The sequence below is a fragment of the Eublepharis macularius genome, chromosome 6, assembly GCF_028583425.1.
Source record: "Eublepharis macularius isolate TG4126 chromosome 6, MPM_Emac_v1.0, whole genome shotgun sequence".
NCBI classification, from domain to species: domain Eukaryota; kingdom Metazoa; phylum Chordata; class Lepidosauria; order Squamata; family Eublepharidae; genus Eublepharis; species Eublepharis macularius.
In genome coordinates, this window is record NC_072795.1 from 114,812,155 (window position 1) to 114,827,500 (window position 15,346).

General features: G+C 42.3%; 1 protein-coding gene across 2 annotated transcripts; it reads right to left on the reverse strand.

Moving 5' to 3' along the window:
• Positions 1-974: 974 nt before the first annotated feature.
• On the reverse strand, positions 975-10,639 carry LOC129332510 (interferon alpha-inducible protein 27-like protein 2). 2 transcript variants are annotated; one of them, XM_054983679.1, is made up of 5 exons: positions 10,544-10,639; positions 7,553-7,615; positions 5,533-5,589; positions 2,663-2,821; positions 975-2,556 (listed from the first exon to the last, which is right to left on the reverse strand). In XM_054983679.1, the coding sequence occupies exons 2-5, from the start codon at positions 7,554-7,556 to the stop codon at positions 2,453-2,455; spliced, it is 324 nt and encodes a 107-aa protein (XP_054839654.1). In that variant the 5' UTR covers positions 7,557-7,615; positions 10,544-10,639; the 3' UTR covers positions 975-2,452. The 2 variants fall into 2 exon arrangements, with proteins under 2 accessions (XP_054839654.1, XP_054839653.1); XM_054983678.1 differs by having other exon boundaries at positions 10,507-10,597.
• Between the last annotated feature and the right edge of the window lie 4,707 nt (positions 10,640-15,346).

Consider the following 15,346-nt stretch of genomic DNA (forward strand, 5'->3'; position numbering starts at 1 on the left):
TCCAACACTGTCACACAGTGGCCAAAAACCAGGTGTCTTCAGGTCTGCCAGTGGGGAAGGGCCACTAGAAGCCCTCACTGATTGCCCCCCCAACACCAAAAATACAGAGCATCACTGCCCTAGACAGAGAGTTCCATCTATACCTTGTGGCTAATAGCCACTGATGGACCTCTGCTCCATATGTTTATCCAATCCCCTCTTGAAGCTGTCTATGCTTGAAGCTGCCACCACCTCCTGTGGCAGTAAATTCCATGTTTTAATCACTCTTTGGGTGAAGAAGTACTTCTTTTTATCAATTCTAACCTGACTGCTCAGCAATTTTATTGAGTGCCCACGAGTTCTTGTATTGTGAGAAGGGGAGAAAAATATTTTTTCCTCTACCTTCTCTATCCCATGCATAATCTTGTAAACCTTTTGAAACATCACAATATTGTTTAAAAAACAAAACCTGAAAGTGATGGGGGGGGGCTCGGTAGAGAACCTTGAATCCCTACTATTTTAAAGTGCCCCTCCGGAACACCTCAGCCAACCAACACACAGAAATGTTGTCATTGTTGTGAGTGCTAACCTTGGCAGTAAGTAGTAAATCATCTTCTGAATCAACACAAGATATGTAGGATGCCATTTTGTACGGGAATCTTGTTTTGTACTTTTTAGTCTTTTTTTTGCCCTTTAATTAAAAAAAATGTTGTACACATTATCTTCAAGCATTAGTAGAGAAGGCTGAAATGGACATGCAGAAAGGGAAAAGGAAGCAGTGCAGAGCACTTAGTGTGCTGGATTACCAAGACCTGGACTGAAATCCTAACCAGCTCTACAGCTCATGGACCAGTCACTCTAACATAACTCAGCAGGGGCGGTTGTTGCAAAGATAAAATGGAAGTAAGGAGAACCGAAGATGTTTCCCTGAACTCTTTGGAGGAAGGACTTGTAAACAAGGAAATGAGAGGAAAATGCTTTACAGAGTCAAACAGTTACTTTGCCAGTGGGCACTTTTATGGTCATAACTAGATAAGCCACATTCATATGCTCATGTTATGTTCCACACAATCTAAAAAACACCTCTCGAAATGTTTTCTTAGGTTTCTTTCAGTGTTGAGGAAAAATCGTAGAATTCCAGCCGAAAGTTGTCCTTCAATACCCAACACAGTCTCTGGCCTTTAATTTCTTTACAGGTACCAATCGTTTCTCCCAGTCTATCACAGGAAAAGCTGAAATCCAAGAGCACCTACCTTTTATGACCACCCTTCCATTTCTCCTTGATTATGGAGTGCCATAGAGCACATCCTCCAAAGCAGTCATTTTCTTCAAAAAAACCCAATACTTAGCCTGAAAATCAGTTGTAATTCTAGGAGTTCAGGCCCTATCTTGAAACTAGTAATCCTACTAACAAATAAAACCAGTACTACTGCTAATTGACTGCCAATAATTACTAGCATTTCAGCTGGAGTCTCAATAAAATTAGGTCTGATACAATTCTCATCCTCCTCTCCAATAGTATCTTTCAACTCATATTTGCAAAGTGTTGCTTGCAGAAGTTTTCAACTTCTCTAATGGTCAACCGGGGAGTACTCCAAGAAAGTAAAGTTTATTGTGTGCCTGTGATTCCAGGACACAACCATACAATTTGTGGATTATAAAAGTTAAAGTCTTTCCTCCTTTCATTATCTATTTCAGTATCAGTTTCACTCAATATTTATTAGCCATGTTAATTATCTTTATTTTAAAAAGTTCTTTATTTACTATATTAATGCTGATTATCCTATATGATTAATACGGTTACATATTATGGGTCAATAAGATAATCCTTATGATTATATATATCCCTAACAATGAATCTAACACATGCACAATCATGTCTAAAACAGTATTGTATAGAATTATGAAAAGACACTTGTCCCAAGATAGCTTCGTTCCCACTTAATTAAAAAGTTTTACAATTTACCAACACAACTACTGAGTTTCCAGTCATTTAAATAACAAGTTGTTTATAAGGAAACAGGTCCATTAACCCAACTCCATTTACTATACTGGACCTCCTCCTTTCTTGGTTAATTTGTTCTACTGGACATTAGTTCTCAGCTATCTATCTCTGAAGAGGCCCAGAGTCAGATTGCCTTATTTATTTCCATAAAATTTGCATGTAACCAGTGTAATAGGCAGTACTATAGCTAACAACACAGAAGCTCTTCCAACCTGGCACAAAGCTACTAAGATCATAGCAAGAGAAGTTCCCATACAATATGACCTTAAAAAGTTAAAGTGAAAAACTTCCGGCGGAGAAACTGAAGCCTCAAAAAAAAATCATTGGATTTCCACCCCCACCCCCCAAATCTATGGCAGAGAAGACAAGTAGGACGCATCTCTTCAGGGTAGATGTGGTTCCTTCTGTAGAGTTTGTTTCGCTACAATGAAAGCCCAGCATTGTCACTGGAAACTACCGTTTCCTCTTTCAAATACGGAGAATGGCACGCAGGAGGACTCCTCCAGCTCCTCCTCCAGCTCCTCCTATAGCTGCCCCTGCAACATAGGTGGCTGCTGACAAACCTGCAGCACCTGGGATGAGAAATCAGAGAACATGTTACTGCAATGCAAGTCCTCAGGTGCCAGCCTCACCAGTAGGAAGAATCGTTTTGCCATCAATGTGATTAATGAGACATACCAATTGACTGAAGTATGGCAACAAGGCTCCCAGCAGACACACCTCCACCACTGGCAATGGCAGCAGCTGACATCCAATTTGCAGCAATGGATCCAGATGTAATTCCAGCTGCAGTAAAACCCAGAGCTCCTACCACTACTGGAACAGCTGCTAAGGCCGCTATATTACAAGAAATACAATATTAGCTACATTGCATTTAATAGGATCTCCTGGTAGCTTACAACAAACAGTAAATAAAGTAAAACAGAAAAACATATTACAGAATAGACAGCTGTCAAGAAGCAGTTGTAAACCCATTATTAGCACAAGAGATTCTTTTTAAAAGGTCTTTTATAATACGATTTATATGTAAAGGGCCTCTCAGTAGCTGTAAGTGGACCTTCCCCTCTAGATGTGTGGTACTGTTCGCTAGCAGTCCTGTGGCCATTCTTATTTCTCTATGTACCCCACACTGTCAAAACTCTGAAAATAAGTTCAGCATCCTGGTAAGTTTAATGTTTACCATTAAACTTGGTGCCCTTAATGTGGTTCCCTTAATGATGTGGGATCAGAGTAAGGATCAGACTGTTAATTAAGCCTGAAACCACCGCTGATGAACCAATGCTTTTGGCCGCTTGTTGCTTTCAGCAATCTGGTACCAGGGTCTAGAGCAGTTACAGCTTCTGAACATCATTCAAAGAAAGAACATTATTCAGAAGTCTAGTATGGTGCCAGGAAGGCTCGAACACCTGTAGTCAAATTCCTTCCATCTAGGAAGGAAACAGGAGGTGCCCCCAGCCACCACTGCCACTTGGCCCAATGGATTGAGCAGATCCCTGAACCAAGAACGTGCATTGTCAAGAGCAGTCCCATTCAGCAAAGGTACAACACCTACTTCCAGATCAATTGTATTTTCAACACAGACTTCATCTTGCTTGTCCCTATCCAGTACATCACCCGTTTCAGACACCAGCTCAGGATTCCTACTGCCTCCTCAAGGCAGTAATGAGAAACAGACTTAGGCTGCTTCCACAATGAGCATGCTAATCCAGAGCAGGGTTGTTGTTTTTTTGGAATATCCTAATGAAGTTGTTCCTTAATTATCCATTTTTCATGTTTTCCTCAAAACTGTGCTGTGATCTTCCCCAAAGCTGGTCTAATACTATGTTCTTGCAAAGATCACTGACAAAGGGCCTTTGAAGGTTAAGCGAATATTTTCACAGCTCCCACCTATACCAGTGATGTTTTCCTTGCCCCCTACTATTTACCCCACAACCATCAGAAAGCTTTTTTAAAAATATAGAATGAACACATTGATACAGACATTACAACACTCTAATGGTTCCTCTTGATTCCCAGCTTTCCGTTTTAAAGAGCCCTGAGCCCTATTTGATTTGACAATATAAGGAGAATGGGAACCCCCTGCCATGAAAAGGGCTAGAGCCCTTTTTTAAAAAAAATGAAAGTTGAGATTCCAGAGTCGATTGATTATTTTAACACTATAGCAATATGTCAATTACTAATTCGGGGGGGTGGCACTTCTGGTTGCAGGGGGAAGTGGCAACAGCAGGGAGTTGAGGAAAGGAAAATGGAGAAGGGGAACTGCCACATGGATTCTCCATTCCTGTTGTTTGTCTCTGCATTTGTATTTGCAGTGACAACAAAAACTACATGGAGAATCATTGCCATGCAGAAGCAACCCTGGGTGAGCTGCAGGTGGTGGCATCCAAGCATAAGCCTGCAGTCTATTTTACCTAGCAGAGGTCCCAGGTGCTTATTAACCAAACAGAACCCTAAAAGCAGAACAGCAGCCCTCTAGCACCACCTTCTGATATGTATCCTCCAGGAAGGGACACAGAAGGCAGAGCCACCCATACTCAATTCTAGCTAGGCAGTCCAGAATGATACCACGGCTGAGGCTATCATATAGATCCTAAAGATTAAGAACCAGAAAGGATATGCTTGCATGGCACCTCCTGACTTGATCATTCGCCAAGGTGACCAAAGCAGTTCCTATTCCCAAGCCAAGTAAAAACAGGTCGATGACCAGAAGTCCTACAGCTTATTGCAACCACATGTTTGGGCACCCTGTCTACGAAAGGAAAACTGAAATTGGCTGATAGTTGCAAAGAATGGAAGTATTAAGGGAAAGTTTCTTCAGTACTCTCAACAGCTTCTTTCAGGTACTGGAGAAACCATTCCCTGACTGAGATCTGGAGAACTGCTGCCAATCAGACTAGAGGACTATCCTAGAGGAACACATGGTCAGACCCCCACGTGCCACTAATCAACAGGACCTAATTTCACCTACCCAGTGGAACAATTCTCTATAAGGGAGCTTAGCAGTCCCAAAGTTAGTTGGTCACCATTTTTTACTAGCAGATCTGGCTTATCAATTGTGCTCTAAAAGACCATAATGCAAACTTTTCGCAAGCTGCCTGCTCACCTAAAAGCAATCCTCACTCAGAAGAGGTGACCAGCTTTTGACAAGCTAGCCGTGCGCAGCCTGCTGTCAAGGAGAGCATCATGTCTCTTCTTGAGCCCAATATGCTCCTTTTTGTTCCCTTCCTTCTATCAAATGTTATCTGGTGTCTCCTTTTATTCCTCATTTCTTTTAATCAACACAGAAACCAAGAACCTCAAGCTCAAGAAAACGGTGGAAATAGCTTATGGGTTGTTCAAATGGTTGAAGAATTGAAGGACAGAGTACTGTCCTTTGAAGTCCAGGCTGGAATTGGGATAGGGGAGAAGAGCAGGGCTGGTTCAACTTTTATTTCTTTCCCCACTCAAATCGAGGAGGGTAAAGGAAGTTTTATCAGTTCAGAAGCCCAGTCGTCAATAATACCAAATAGATCAATATGTTATTTAGAGATTATAAACTTGCAACTTACCCATGCCAGCGGCAGCCCCAATGGCAGCCCCTGAAACACCACCAATCGCAATTGCAGCTACGGAAAGATATTTTTGTGAGACATTCAAAGTATGAGCAGAGGGAAAGCAGTGAAAGCTTAAGCTAGTGAGCGTAGTCTTAACCAGATCTCAGCTAAAACATACTTTCTGAATTAAAACAGATTCAGGGGTGAAGTACACTTTCCCACATCTTTAGTTTTGGACCACTCAAGCAGACATACCCAACCATTTAAGAATTGCATCCACGGAGAGCCCCTCTCAGTTCAAATTGGGGCTATGACCCACAGATAGATGAGTATCCTTTGCCATTTGCAATTTTACCAATCCCTGTTATTAGCACTGGAAGCAACAAGGAGAAACTATTCCTTTATCTACTCTTTCTTGTCCATCTGTTCTCTCCGCCAAGCATAAATAAACGTTCAGGGGCAGCGGGGGGGGGGGATCAGTTTTGATTTGGCAAATGAATACAAAAAGGGAAAGTTAAATCCCTTCTCACCCTGTGCCAATAAAGAAAATGAAGTTGCCTCCCGCCCTCCCCAGGGACAATTAACTGAAGGGGGGGGGGGGAGTTGAGGATCAGCTTTGGACAAAGCCAAGATGCTACACCTCTCAAAACAAGAAGCTATTGGCAGCTTTTGTTTCCCTGCCCTACACATTCCACTAATATAAAGACAATGCCAAGGGAGGGAATGCAATCCGTGTTACAGCTGACATCAAAATGGGGGAAAACCACCCCACTCTTGACCAACTGGTCAATGGGGAGGACAGAACAACACAATGTCAGGTTGTCAACTCTGCTTTCATAAAACAGATGACTGCTTTTTATTTTGGGAGCAGTTCCAGAGGAAAGCCAACAAAACCCACAGTAGAGAAAGTGTATTAACACACACTGGTAAGCAATCAGTCAAGGTTAGCGGCTGCCATGACAGTACTCCTAGTTTAATCCTTGCTTCTCTAGAAAAGGGATCCCCCAACCTTTTTGAGCCTGTGGGCACATTTAGAATTCTGACATAGTATGGTGAGGGCTGCTGCAGGAGGCAAAATGGCTGCAAAATGGCTGCTGCAGGAGGCAAAGCCAGCCACACAACAGCTGCCACAGCTTACCTTCAGTCATGCAGAGAAGATCTTTATGCTGCAGTGGCAGCTGTTGCCAAATAAACAGTTTTTAAAACTTGCATAGCCAATCAAATCTCCAGTGGTCCATTAGAAGCCTTGCTGGGCAAAAGCCCCATCAGGCTACACTCACTTTCTAAAACTGCCAGGAAAGCTGTTGGAAGGTACAACATTGGGGACCTCTCTCATAGGATTTGTTTTACACACCATAGATCCAGAGGAGTTAGCCGTGTTAGTCTGTAGTAGCAAAATCAAAAAGAGTCCAGTAGCACCTTTAAGACTAACCAACTTTATTGTAGCATAAGCTTTCGAGAATCACAGTTCTCTTCGTCAGATGCATCTGACGAAGAGAACTGTGAGTCTCAAAAGCTTATGCTACAGTAAAGTTGGTTAGTCTTAAAGGTGCTACTGGACTCTTTTTGATTTTACATACCATAAATCCATGCTTCTTCCACTGATGTCCCTCATCTGCTAGGTTTATACAGCAGGGAGGGAGAGTAGAAAACCTGGTTTTAGGACACAGGGTTAGACATCCATTTTTCCTACATTATAGGACTAGGAGAGGCTACTGCTGGAAGTGGGCAGTCAAGCCTCTAGAAAATCCCATGAAAAGAAGGGGCTTGAGTCATGGCAACTGCTTTACCTATTGGATGTCTGCCATATGGACATTTGGGTGCTGTACTGCAGTGGAAGAAACGTTACAGATAACCGAGCCCCCAAAGGACTGTCCTAAATTAATTTTAAGACCTTTTTATCATGGAAGTAGTTGGGAGGAACGAGAAACGTAATTAATGAACTAGTCCCTTACCATATCTAGATTGTGGAGAAAAGAGAAGAAAAGCCATAACGGGGGAGGGGGGCAAACTGGAGAAAATTTGAAACACTCACCCATTATAAATTTATTCTCTGTTTATCTCCTTCCTTTATCTTGGGTGGATAAGACAAACAAAACTGTGGATAAGACAAACAAAACAGTATAAACTAAACTTAACTACAAATCCAGAGACGTACCGCAGTAAGAAATGCATACACCATCAGTAGGAACATACTGCCATTATAAGGCAAAACAGAATTGTCAAATGCAACTACTATAACTCCCTTAGGGGGTTAACAAAACCACTCTATGAACAGTATATTTTTGTATATTTCAAGCCTAAAGTGCCAAGTGTTCTATGTGTAACAATAATCAAAAATATACATCGCATTAATCAGTACAATAAATACAATAATTATTTGATGGTCAATAAATACAGAAGCCATGTGCTTTTGAAACATTCTACTTGCAACACAGCAGGAGTAATTTATATTATCCGATGTCCTTGCCCTGCTTTGTATGTAGGAAGCACTATTCGACCAGTTCGAGTTAAGAGTACAGGAACATTTATCTAAGATCAGGAGAGGGGTAAAGGAAGCCCCGTTGGTAGAACATTGGGACACTCACAGCCATACAGAGGAAGATTTTAGGTACACAGTCACAGATATAGTGACATGCGGAGGAGGGAAACTGACACAAAAACTCCTATTAAAGCAAGAGGCTAAATGGATTTTTGAACTGCGGACATTGAGCCTTGTGGGATTAAATCACAAATGGGACTTTATCATGGTATTTGTAAGGATGGCCCTTTAATATGTGTGGTAGGCACTAAGTAGGATTGGCCCTTTAAGATCTATAACAGAAGAGTTTGGTGTCTTGCCCCTTTATGGAAGCAATTACTGTCAGAGCGAGCCGACTGGGTTCCAAGGAATGTGTTCCAAGGCATTCTGTTTGTTGGGAGTAAAGAGACCTCGTTTGATGTTCTATATCTTTGTAATCACTTCTAGGAGTACTGATGTTGTAATTTTTGAATCTAGGATTGAGTAATTGCCCTTGAAAAAGCAAAATAGTGGGAAACAGATGTGGCCAACAGTCTGTCGGGCAGAAAGGTCATCAGGAGATGGAATTCATTAAACGTTCCTGAGAAGCGGAATTTCTCTGAGAGGAAAGGACTACGTTTGATGACCAGTGGAAAAGATTCATGGATTTGGACTTGACTCCTATGGCACTTGCCTAAATTTATTGAACAGTGATTGTTATGACACTGAGAGATCTCTGTCTTTTGGTGCTACACCTCTGAAGATGCCAGCCACAGCTGCTGGCGAAACGTCAGGAACTACAATGCCAAGACCACGGCAATACAGCCCAGAAAACCCACAACAACCAGTGATTGTTATGCATTGAATGGACTACAGTTTTGATTGTTGACCCAGAGTTTTTCTATCTTCAGCTTCTGTATTTATTGACCATCAAATAATTATTGTTTGTATTTATTGTACTGATTAATGTGATGTATATTTTTGATTATAGTTACACTTAGAGCACTTGGCACTCTAGGCTTGAAATATACAAAAATATACTGTTCATAGAGTGGTTTTTTAAACCTCCTAAGGGAGTTATAGTAGTTGCATTTCTGGATTACTCCCACGTTCCACCCTTTGTATTGCTTCTAAAACAGAATTCTCTACAATAAACCACGTTTCCTTCAAGAAAGCACAGAGGAACAAAATTGCAAAACTGAAGGATTTAAAGTTTTCCGATGACAAACTTCAGGAAAGTGCATAGAGATCAGAATTTTACTTACATAAAACCAGCAGTCTCACATTGGTGACTTTCACATGGGCTTTTTGCTCTGGTTTAGACTCCCAACTACAGTAACTTATTCCTGAACTCCCACATGGCTTGGTTGCCCATCCATTATCTTTTTAAGGTTTCTCTGTGCTTTCCCAAGACACTTTTGATACAGTTTTTTTCCTGTGGGTACATAGCCAAACTGCAGCATTTACCTTCCATGTGGAAGATACTGTTGCTCTTCAAGAAGTGCCACCAACTGTGGTGCCATTTTCTCTCCCCACCCCGCCCACCTCCACAGCCGCCATTTTCTCTCCCCAACCAGCAAGGGGCCATTTCAGGTCCTTTTTAAACAGCTGGGTATTTAAGGGACCTAAAAGGTGAGTTGTTATAGCACTAGAGTGATCCACCTACCACCTATTTTAAAAAGTCACTCACCCTTTTCATTGCCCAGATTACACCTCTGCCCAACTGGCTAGCAACAAGAAACTAAAAAGGAATCATAAACATGTGGAAGACACCAGGGAGAAGACCAAAAATTAAAATAAAATCAGCCCACTAAACACTTCCCAAGCAGGAATCTCTGCATTTCATGTATCAAGCCTGAACATACTTACTCAGAAGTAACACTACTTTCAATATTGAAAATACATGCAAAATCAAGAGCATCTGTTCATATTCCTGTTCAAGAGTCTTCAAAGTTGCTAAAATGCAAGCCTTTTTCTGATTTGAGAAGACTTCTTAACCCAACAGAAGTAGACTTTATAGGTGTCAGCAGTTGCTAGGACAGACGTTCAAAAGGAAAACCTCTTCCTACCACGGATGTGCAATACAAAAATGGTTCATATAATCCAGGCGACATGGATTTTGCCACTTATTTAAGAAAAAGGGCATAACTGAAAGAGGCTTGCAATAAACGGAGGGGGGGGGAAGGCACAAGCAAATAAGGACTCTTGTCTTGACTGTTTCTGTTCCACCCTTAATTTCAGGCAACAGTCACAACAGCGGGGACTGGCGATTGCATCCTAGACCCCAGTGAAAGGCAATCAAGACGGTTTTCTAGGTAGGTAGCCCCCTCCCCTTAACCAAAGAAGCCATCGCAGGAAATACAATTTCGCTTTTCCTTCTCCTAAAACTAGCCTTCTCTTTGGGCAATATCTGTTCTATCAGTGCCACCCCACTACTTCCCAGCATAGCCAGCCCAGCAGATGCAGCGAATCAACAACTAACCCGCTACCTCGTCCTTACTCTTCCGCCGCCGCCGCCGCACCCACCTGCAAAAACGGCTCTTGCTACACCTATGTGCCGAGAGGCTCTTGGTTTATAAAACAGCTGGCTGGGTGGTAACAAGACAGCAGCTGCCACCCATCAGGCAGATCCGTTGCTTAGCAACAATTGCACGCTGCATCTGCGGCCGACAAGCCGCGCCCACCCGATGAAGATGAGAAACGCGGAGTGGAGTTAAGTTTCGATTTCTCCGCTCCCTTCATAATGGAGGGGGGAAACAAAAGTGATCCAGAGGATGCTCGCCAGGTGACGCCTCATGCGTGCTGCTGTTTTCTTTTCTGTTCTTAGGATTGCTAATACTATCTTTCGCAAGCTCAAAATGGCATAAATGGGCACTGCTCGGGACAACGTCTACTTAGTTGAGGACATAGATGCAGAGGAGTTAGCCGTGTTAGTCTGTGATAGCAAAATCAAAAAGAGTCCAGTAGCACCATCTGACGAAGAGAACTTGATTCTCGAAAGCTTATGCTACAATAAAATTGGTTAGTCTTAAAGGTGCTACTGGACTCTTTTTGACAGTAAAGTTGGTTAGTCTTAAAGGTGCTACTGGACTCTTTTCGATTTTTATACAACCTAGGGACCTCTGAGGGACCCAACACGAGAAGAACGCATGTCTGGTGTCTTCTGTTGTTTGGCTCTCAGTGGATCAGCCTAGATGTTCTCAGGAGGTACCTGAGCGGGTGCAGCCAGTTACATGAGTGCTTGCCAGGGACCCCTTGGTCTAAGAGTTTCACTTCAAGGAAAGTCACCTCCCCGCCCCCTTCCTACTGTAACAATCCCCAGAGACCAGTGTGTGTTTTCTGTTTCTTGGCTGCTACAGCAATCTTGGGAAAGAAGAAAAGCGAGGGTGTCATATCCTGGCCAGGGAAAGGGTGCAGTTGTTTTGATAGTGTTGCTTAGGTACCCCCAAAAGACAAGCATGAGGACTGAAGGATTGTCCCACCCCAATATCAGGTGTGGAGACAGTAGCGGAAAGAAATTACTCCTCTTCGGGCTCCAGAGACTTCCCAGACTTAGCAAAGGAAACCAGGAAAGAGTGGGTAATTGTTTTTAACGTTGGAGGTTTTTTTTAAAAGGGCTGCTGGATAGCGACAAGGCTGAAATCCTAAGTACACTTACTCAGGAGTAGGGTAGCCTGGGGGTGGGGGAGTCCTGTTCTTTTAACAGAGGTTTAATGGTATTATTCACCAGGTGATGTTACTTATCTCCACACCATGCAAAACTTCACCTGTTTCCATAAATTAAGCCACTATTAAAAAGACAGGACATTTTTTCTCCAGGTCATTGGCAAACCTACTAGGGAGCAAGTCCCATTGTACCCAATGGAACTTCTCATTATAGATGCTTAGGATTGTGCTGTAGCTCACCTCCCAGCACCCTCCTAAAGCTTGCAAATATGGACTTCTGCACTCTATGGGTATATGCCAAAATGATTTCATCAATTTTAGATGGTTGTTAAATATTTAGCAAACCTAAGCAGTCTATTCAGTGGGTGTTACTACCAGGAAAGTGTCCTTAAGGTTGCAGAGTTAGGCATGTTTATTTAGGAGGGGGACAAAGGTCTTTCAGCTGAAACTGTAACATAAAGAGGCTGTTGGTTGGGAAAGAACTGGTATATGATTGGTAAAATGGATTAGAAAGGCCCACTTTAGAATTTTGGGGCAGGAAATACAGGAGCTGAGGTATTACTTCATCTCCTTCACCTGCCCATTTTCACTTGTTAAGCCCAAGGAATGTTTTTGTCCAGGTTGTGGGCAACTGGAGGAATGACAGTCACACAGATGTAATAGTGTGGAAAGTTTAAAATACTTTTTTTCTTGATAAATTGTTTCTGTTTAAAGAAACTTTGGTTTTACAGTATCTTGTCAATACCTCACACCTATTACCCATTTACCAGGAACAGGCCTGGAAGTTAATTGTTTCTAAACTGACTCTCTGAGGACTAGCAGTGTGACTTCACTGGGTCCTCCTGGGGAGGAGTTAGTATCCCCCACAGCATTGTTTAGCCTAAAGTTAGCTTTCCTTTTAAATTTTTGCACGGCTGCCCTCCCCTCAAGAAAAAGAGTATGTGATCTCATTCCTGAACAGGTACAAATGAAACATTTTGTGACATCTAACAAGTCCATCTACAGTACAGATTGGGGGAGACCAACCATTGGATATACTTGATTAATGGTAATTATAGTTTATAGTTTGATTTCCAGCCTCCCTCTAATGATAATAACAATAGTATATAAACACTTTCAGTCTAATTCAGCCCATCTCACGCTTATTCTACTCTGGTCCAAAGAAACCAGCTCCAATTTTTGAGTTATATCTTATGGAAATTCCAAAAGATAGTGGTGATCTTAATGCATGGAAATAGGTAGGTGATGCTTTTTGTGCCATGTGGGTAAATAACCCCCCTATTAAACCTCTATTAAGGGAACAAGATATTTTTTTCTCTAGGTTGTTGGGATCCCTGCATTCCAGCTATGTAAATTCTTAACCCAGGAAAAGCAAAAAGGATTCTTGGAGAACTTAATCAAAGAGGGGCAGTCAGGGCTTTTTTTCGGGGAAAAGAGGTGGTGGAACTCAGTGGGTTGCCCTCGGAGAAAATGGTCACATGGCTGGTGGCCCCGCCCCCTGATCTCCAGACAGAGCTGAGTGGTGCAGAGGGCAATCTAAACTCCCCTCTGTCTGGAAATCAGGGGGCGGGGCCACCGGCCATGTGACCATTTTCAAGAGGTGCTGGAACTCCGTTCCCCCGCGTTCCCCCTAAAAAAAAGCCCTGGGCACAGTCCATGCTAACACAACCTGAGCCAAAAAAGGAAGTGTGCTAATTCTTAAATTGATTCATGTATATCTGGTGCACTAGAATACAATCAAACATTTACAATGAAAATTGATGTTCAATAAACAAAGACAGTGAAAGAACCAGTGGAATCACATCTCAACAATGAAATCACATCTATGACAATTTCTATAGACAGAGAGATGTTCATAGGAAAAGTCCAATTATTTAAAGTCCACAAAGGATCCCAAACAGCATATAAGCTGCTGATAAGTCAGCTGGTAGGTCGTGATTTCTGAACCACGAAGCCGTGCAACCGCAATGCCTCATAGGAGTAGGGCTGGTTGTAAGGCTGACATGGAGCAGCGGGGCAATAGCGTGGCAACGAGCTATGCCAGCCCTATCACTCTTCGCTCGTTTCACAACCTACCAGCTGATCCTTTGCGGACTTTAAATAATTGGACTTTTCCTATGAACATCTGTCTATAGAAATTGTCATAGATGTGATTTCATTGTTGAGATGTGATTCCACTGGTTCTTTCACTGTCTTTGTTTACTGAACATCAATTTTCATTGTAAATGTTTGATTGTATTCTAGTGTACCAGATATACATGAATCAATTTAAGAATTAGCACACTTCCTTTTTTGGCTCAGGTTGTGTTGGTTTTGGAGAAAGTGATACCCCCCCCCTTTTTTGCCACAGTCCATGCTAGCCAAAACTCCCATTCTGCAGCCTGCAAATTGTATCCCTCCTTTCTCACAATCTTTTTGAGGGAACTCAAAGGGGAAAAGTGTTTATTACCACCTCCGTTTGGACATCTGTGCTCTCCAGCATAAGTTTTCCTGTCTCCAAAGATATTTTGTTTCTCCAATACTTTTCAAGGGGCAATGGCAATCCTATCCCCTTAGGTACTAATGAACTGCCACTTGATAATCCTAGTCAGTTTGTAAAATAGTAATGATTGCAAGAAGTAATGAGATCATGCAGTTAACAGGATGGTATACGCTGTCAACAAAGCAAGCAAAGGTAACCATTACTCGTTTGCCCTCAGTGGCATCAGCATCCAGCCAAGTTCTATGAGCTAAATAACAGCACCACTTTTTACAAAAGAGCATGATTATTTTAAAGGGGGGAAATGTCTCTGCCCAAATCTGGCTAGCAGCAAATGCAAGTGAATGGACAAGTGTTTAGATTTGGTCTCCTGGCTGAAACCCCCTCTTGCATAAAAGAATTAATGAATATTTGGCTTAGTCCTAATTACCTCTTTGGAAGCTGCTGTTGCAACATTTTCCAAATTGTTTATTGTACCTCCTGTTCCCCGTGAGAAAGCCTGAATTTCCTGAAGTGGTTCAAGCCCTTCTATTCTAGGGGATTTATGACTGAAAATTGGTCTAAAAACAAACTACCATGTAATACCTTTTCTGTATTATGTGGTTTCTTTTTGGGGTTTTTTTCCTACTATGGACTAACATGGTTACTTACGATGTATTGTCGAAGGCTTTCACGGCCGGAGAACAATTGTTGTTGGGGGTTTTCCGGGCTGTATTGCCGTGGTCTTGGCATTGTAGTTCCTGACGTTTCGCCAGCAGCTGTGGCTGGCATCTTCAGAGGTGCTACACCTCTGAAGATGCCAGCCACAGCTGCTGGCGAAACGTCAGGAACTACAATGCCAAGACCACGGCAATACAGCCCGGAAAACCCCCAACAACCATGGTTACTTACGTTTTTGATTCTTGGTCTGAAACGGCTAACAAACTTACTATTTCATCAGCTCCTCTACTCAGAAATCCTTACTCACAAATATGACAAGGGGTTTGAGTTCCCTTCAGCAAGGATGCCAATGCCCTTGTGAATCAAATGACTAAACAAAGGAGTAAAAGGAAGACACTTCCTTGAACTATTTACATACTTAGGTCGGCTCCCCATCTTGTAACAGAGATAGCGCCAGCTTCTTCATCGGATCCCTTTTCCTCTGATCTCAAGGTGACTGGTAGATGTAACAACTAGGCAGCCCT

Excerpts from the sequence above, each read along its gene's own strand:
- LOC129332510 (XM_054983679.1), bottom strand. Across the intron at positions 2,822-5,532 it reads TGGGGCTGCCGCTGGCATGG|CGGCCTTAGCAGCTGTTCCA; the intron begins GTAAGTTGCAAG and ends CTTGTAATATAG. Across the intron at positions 2,557-2,662 it reads TGCCATACTTCAGTCAATTG|GTGCTGCAGGTTTGTCAGCA; the intron begins GTATGTCTCATT and ends TTCTCATCCCAG.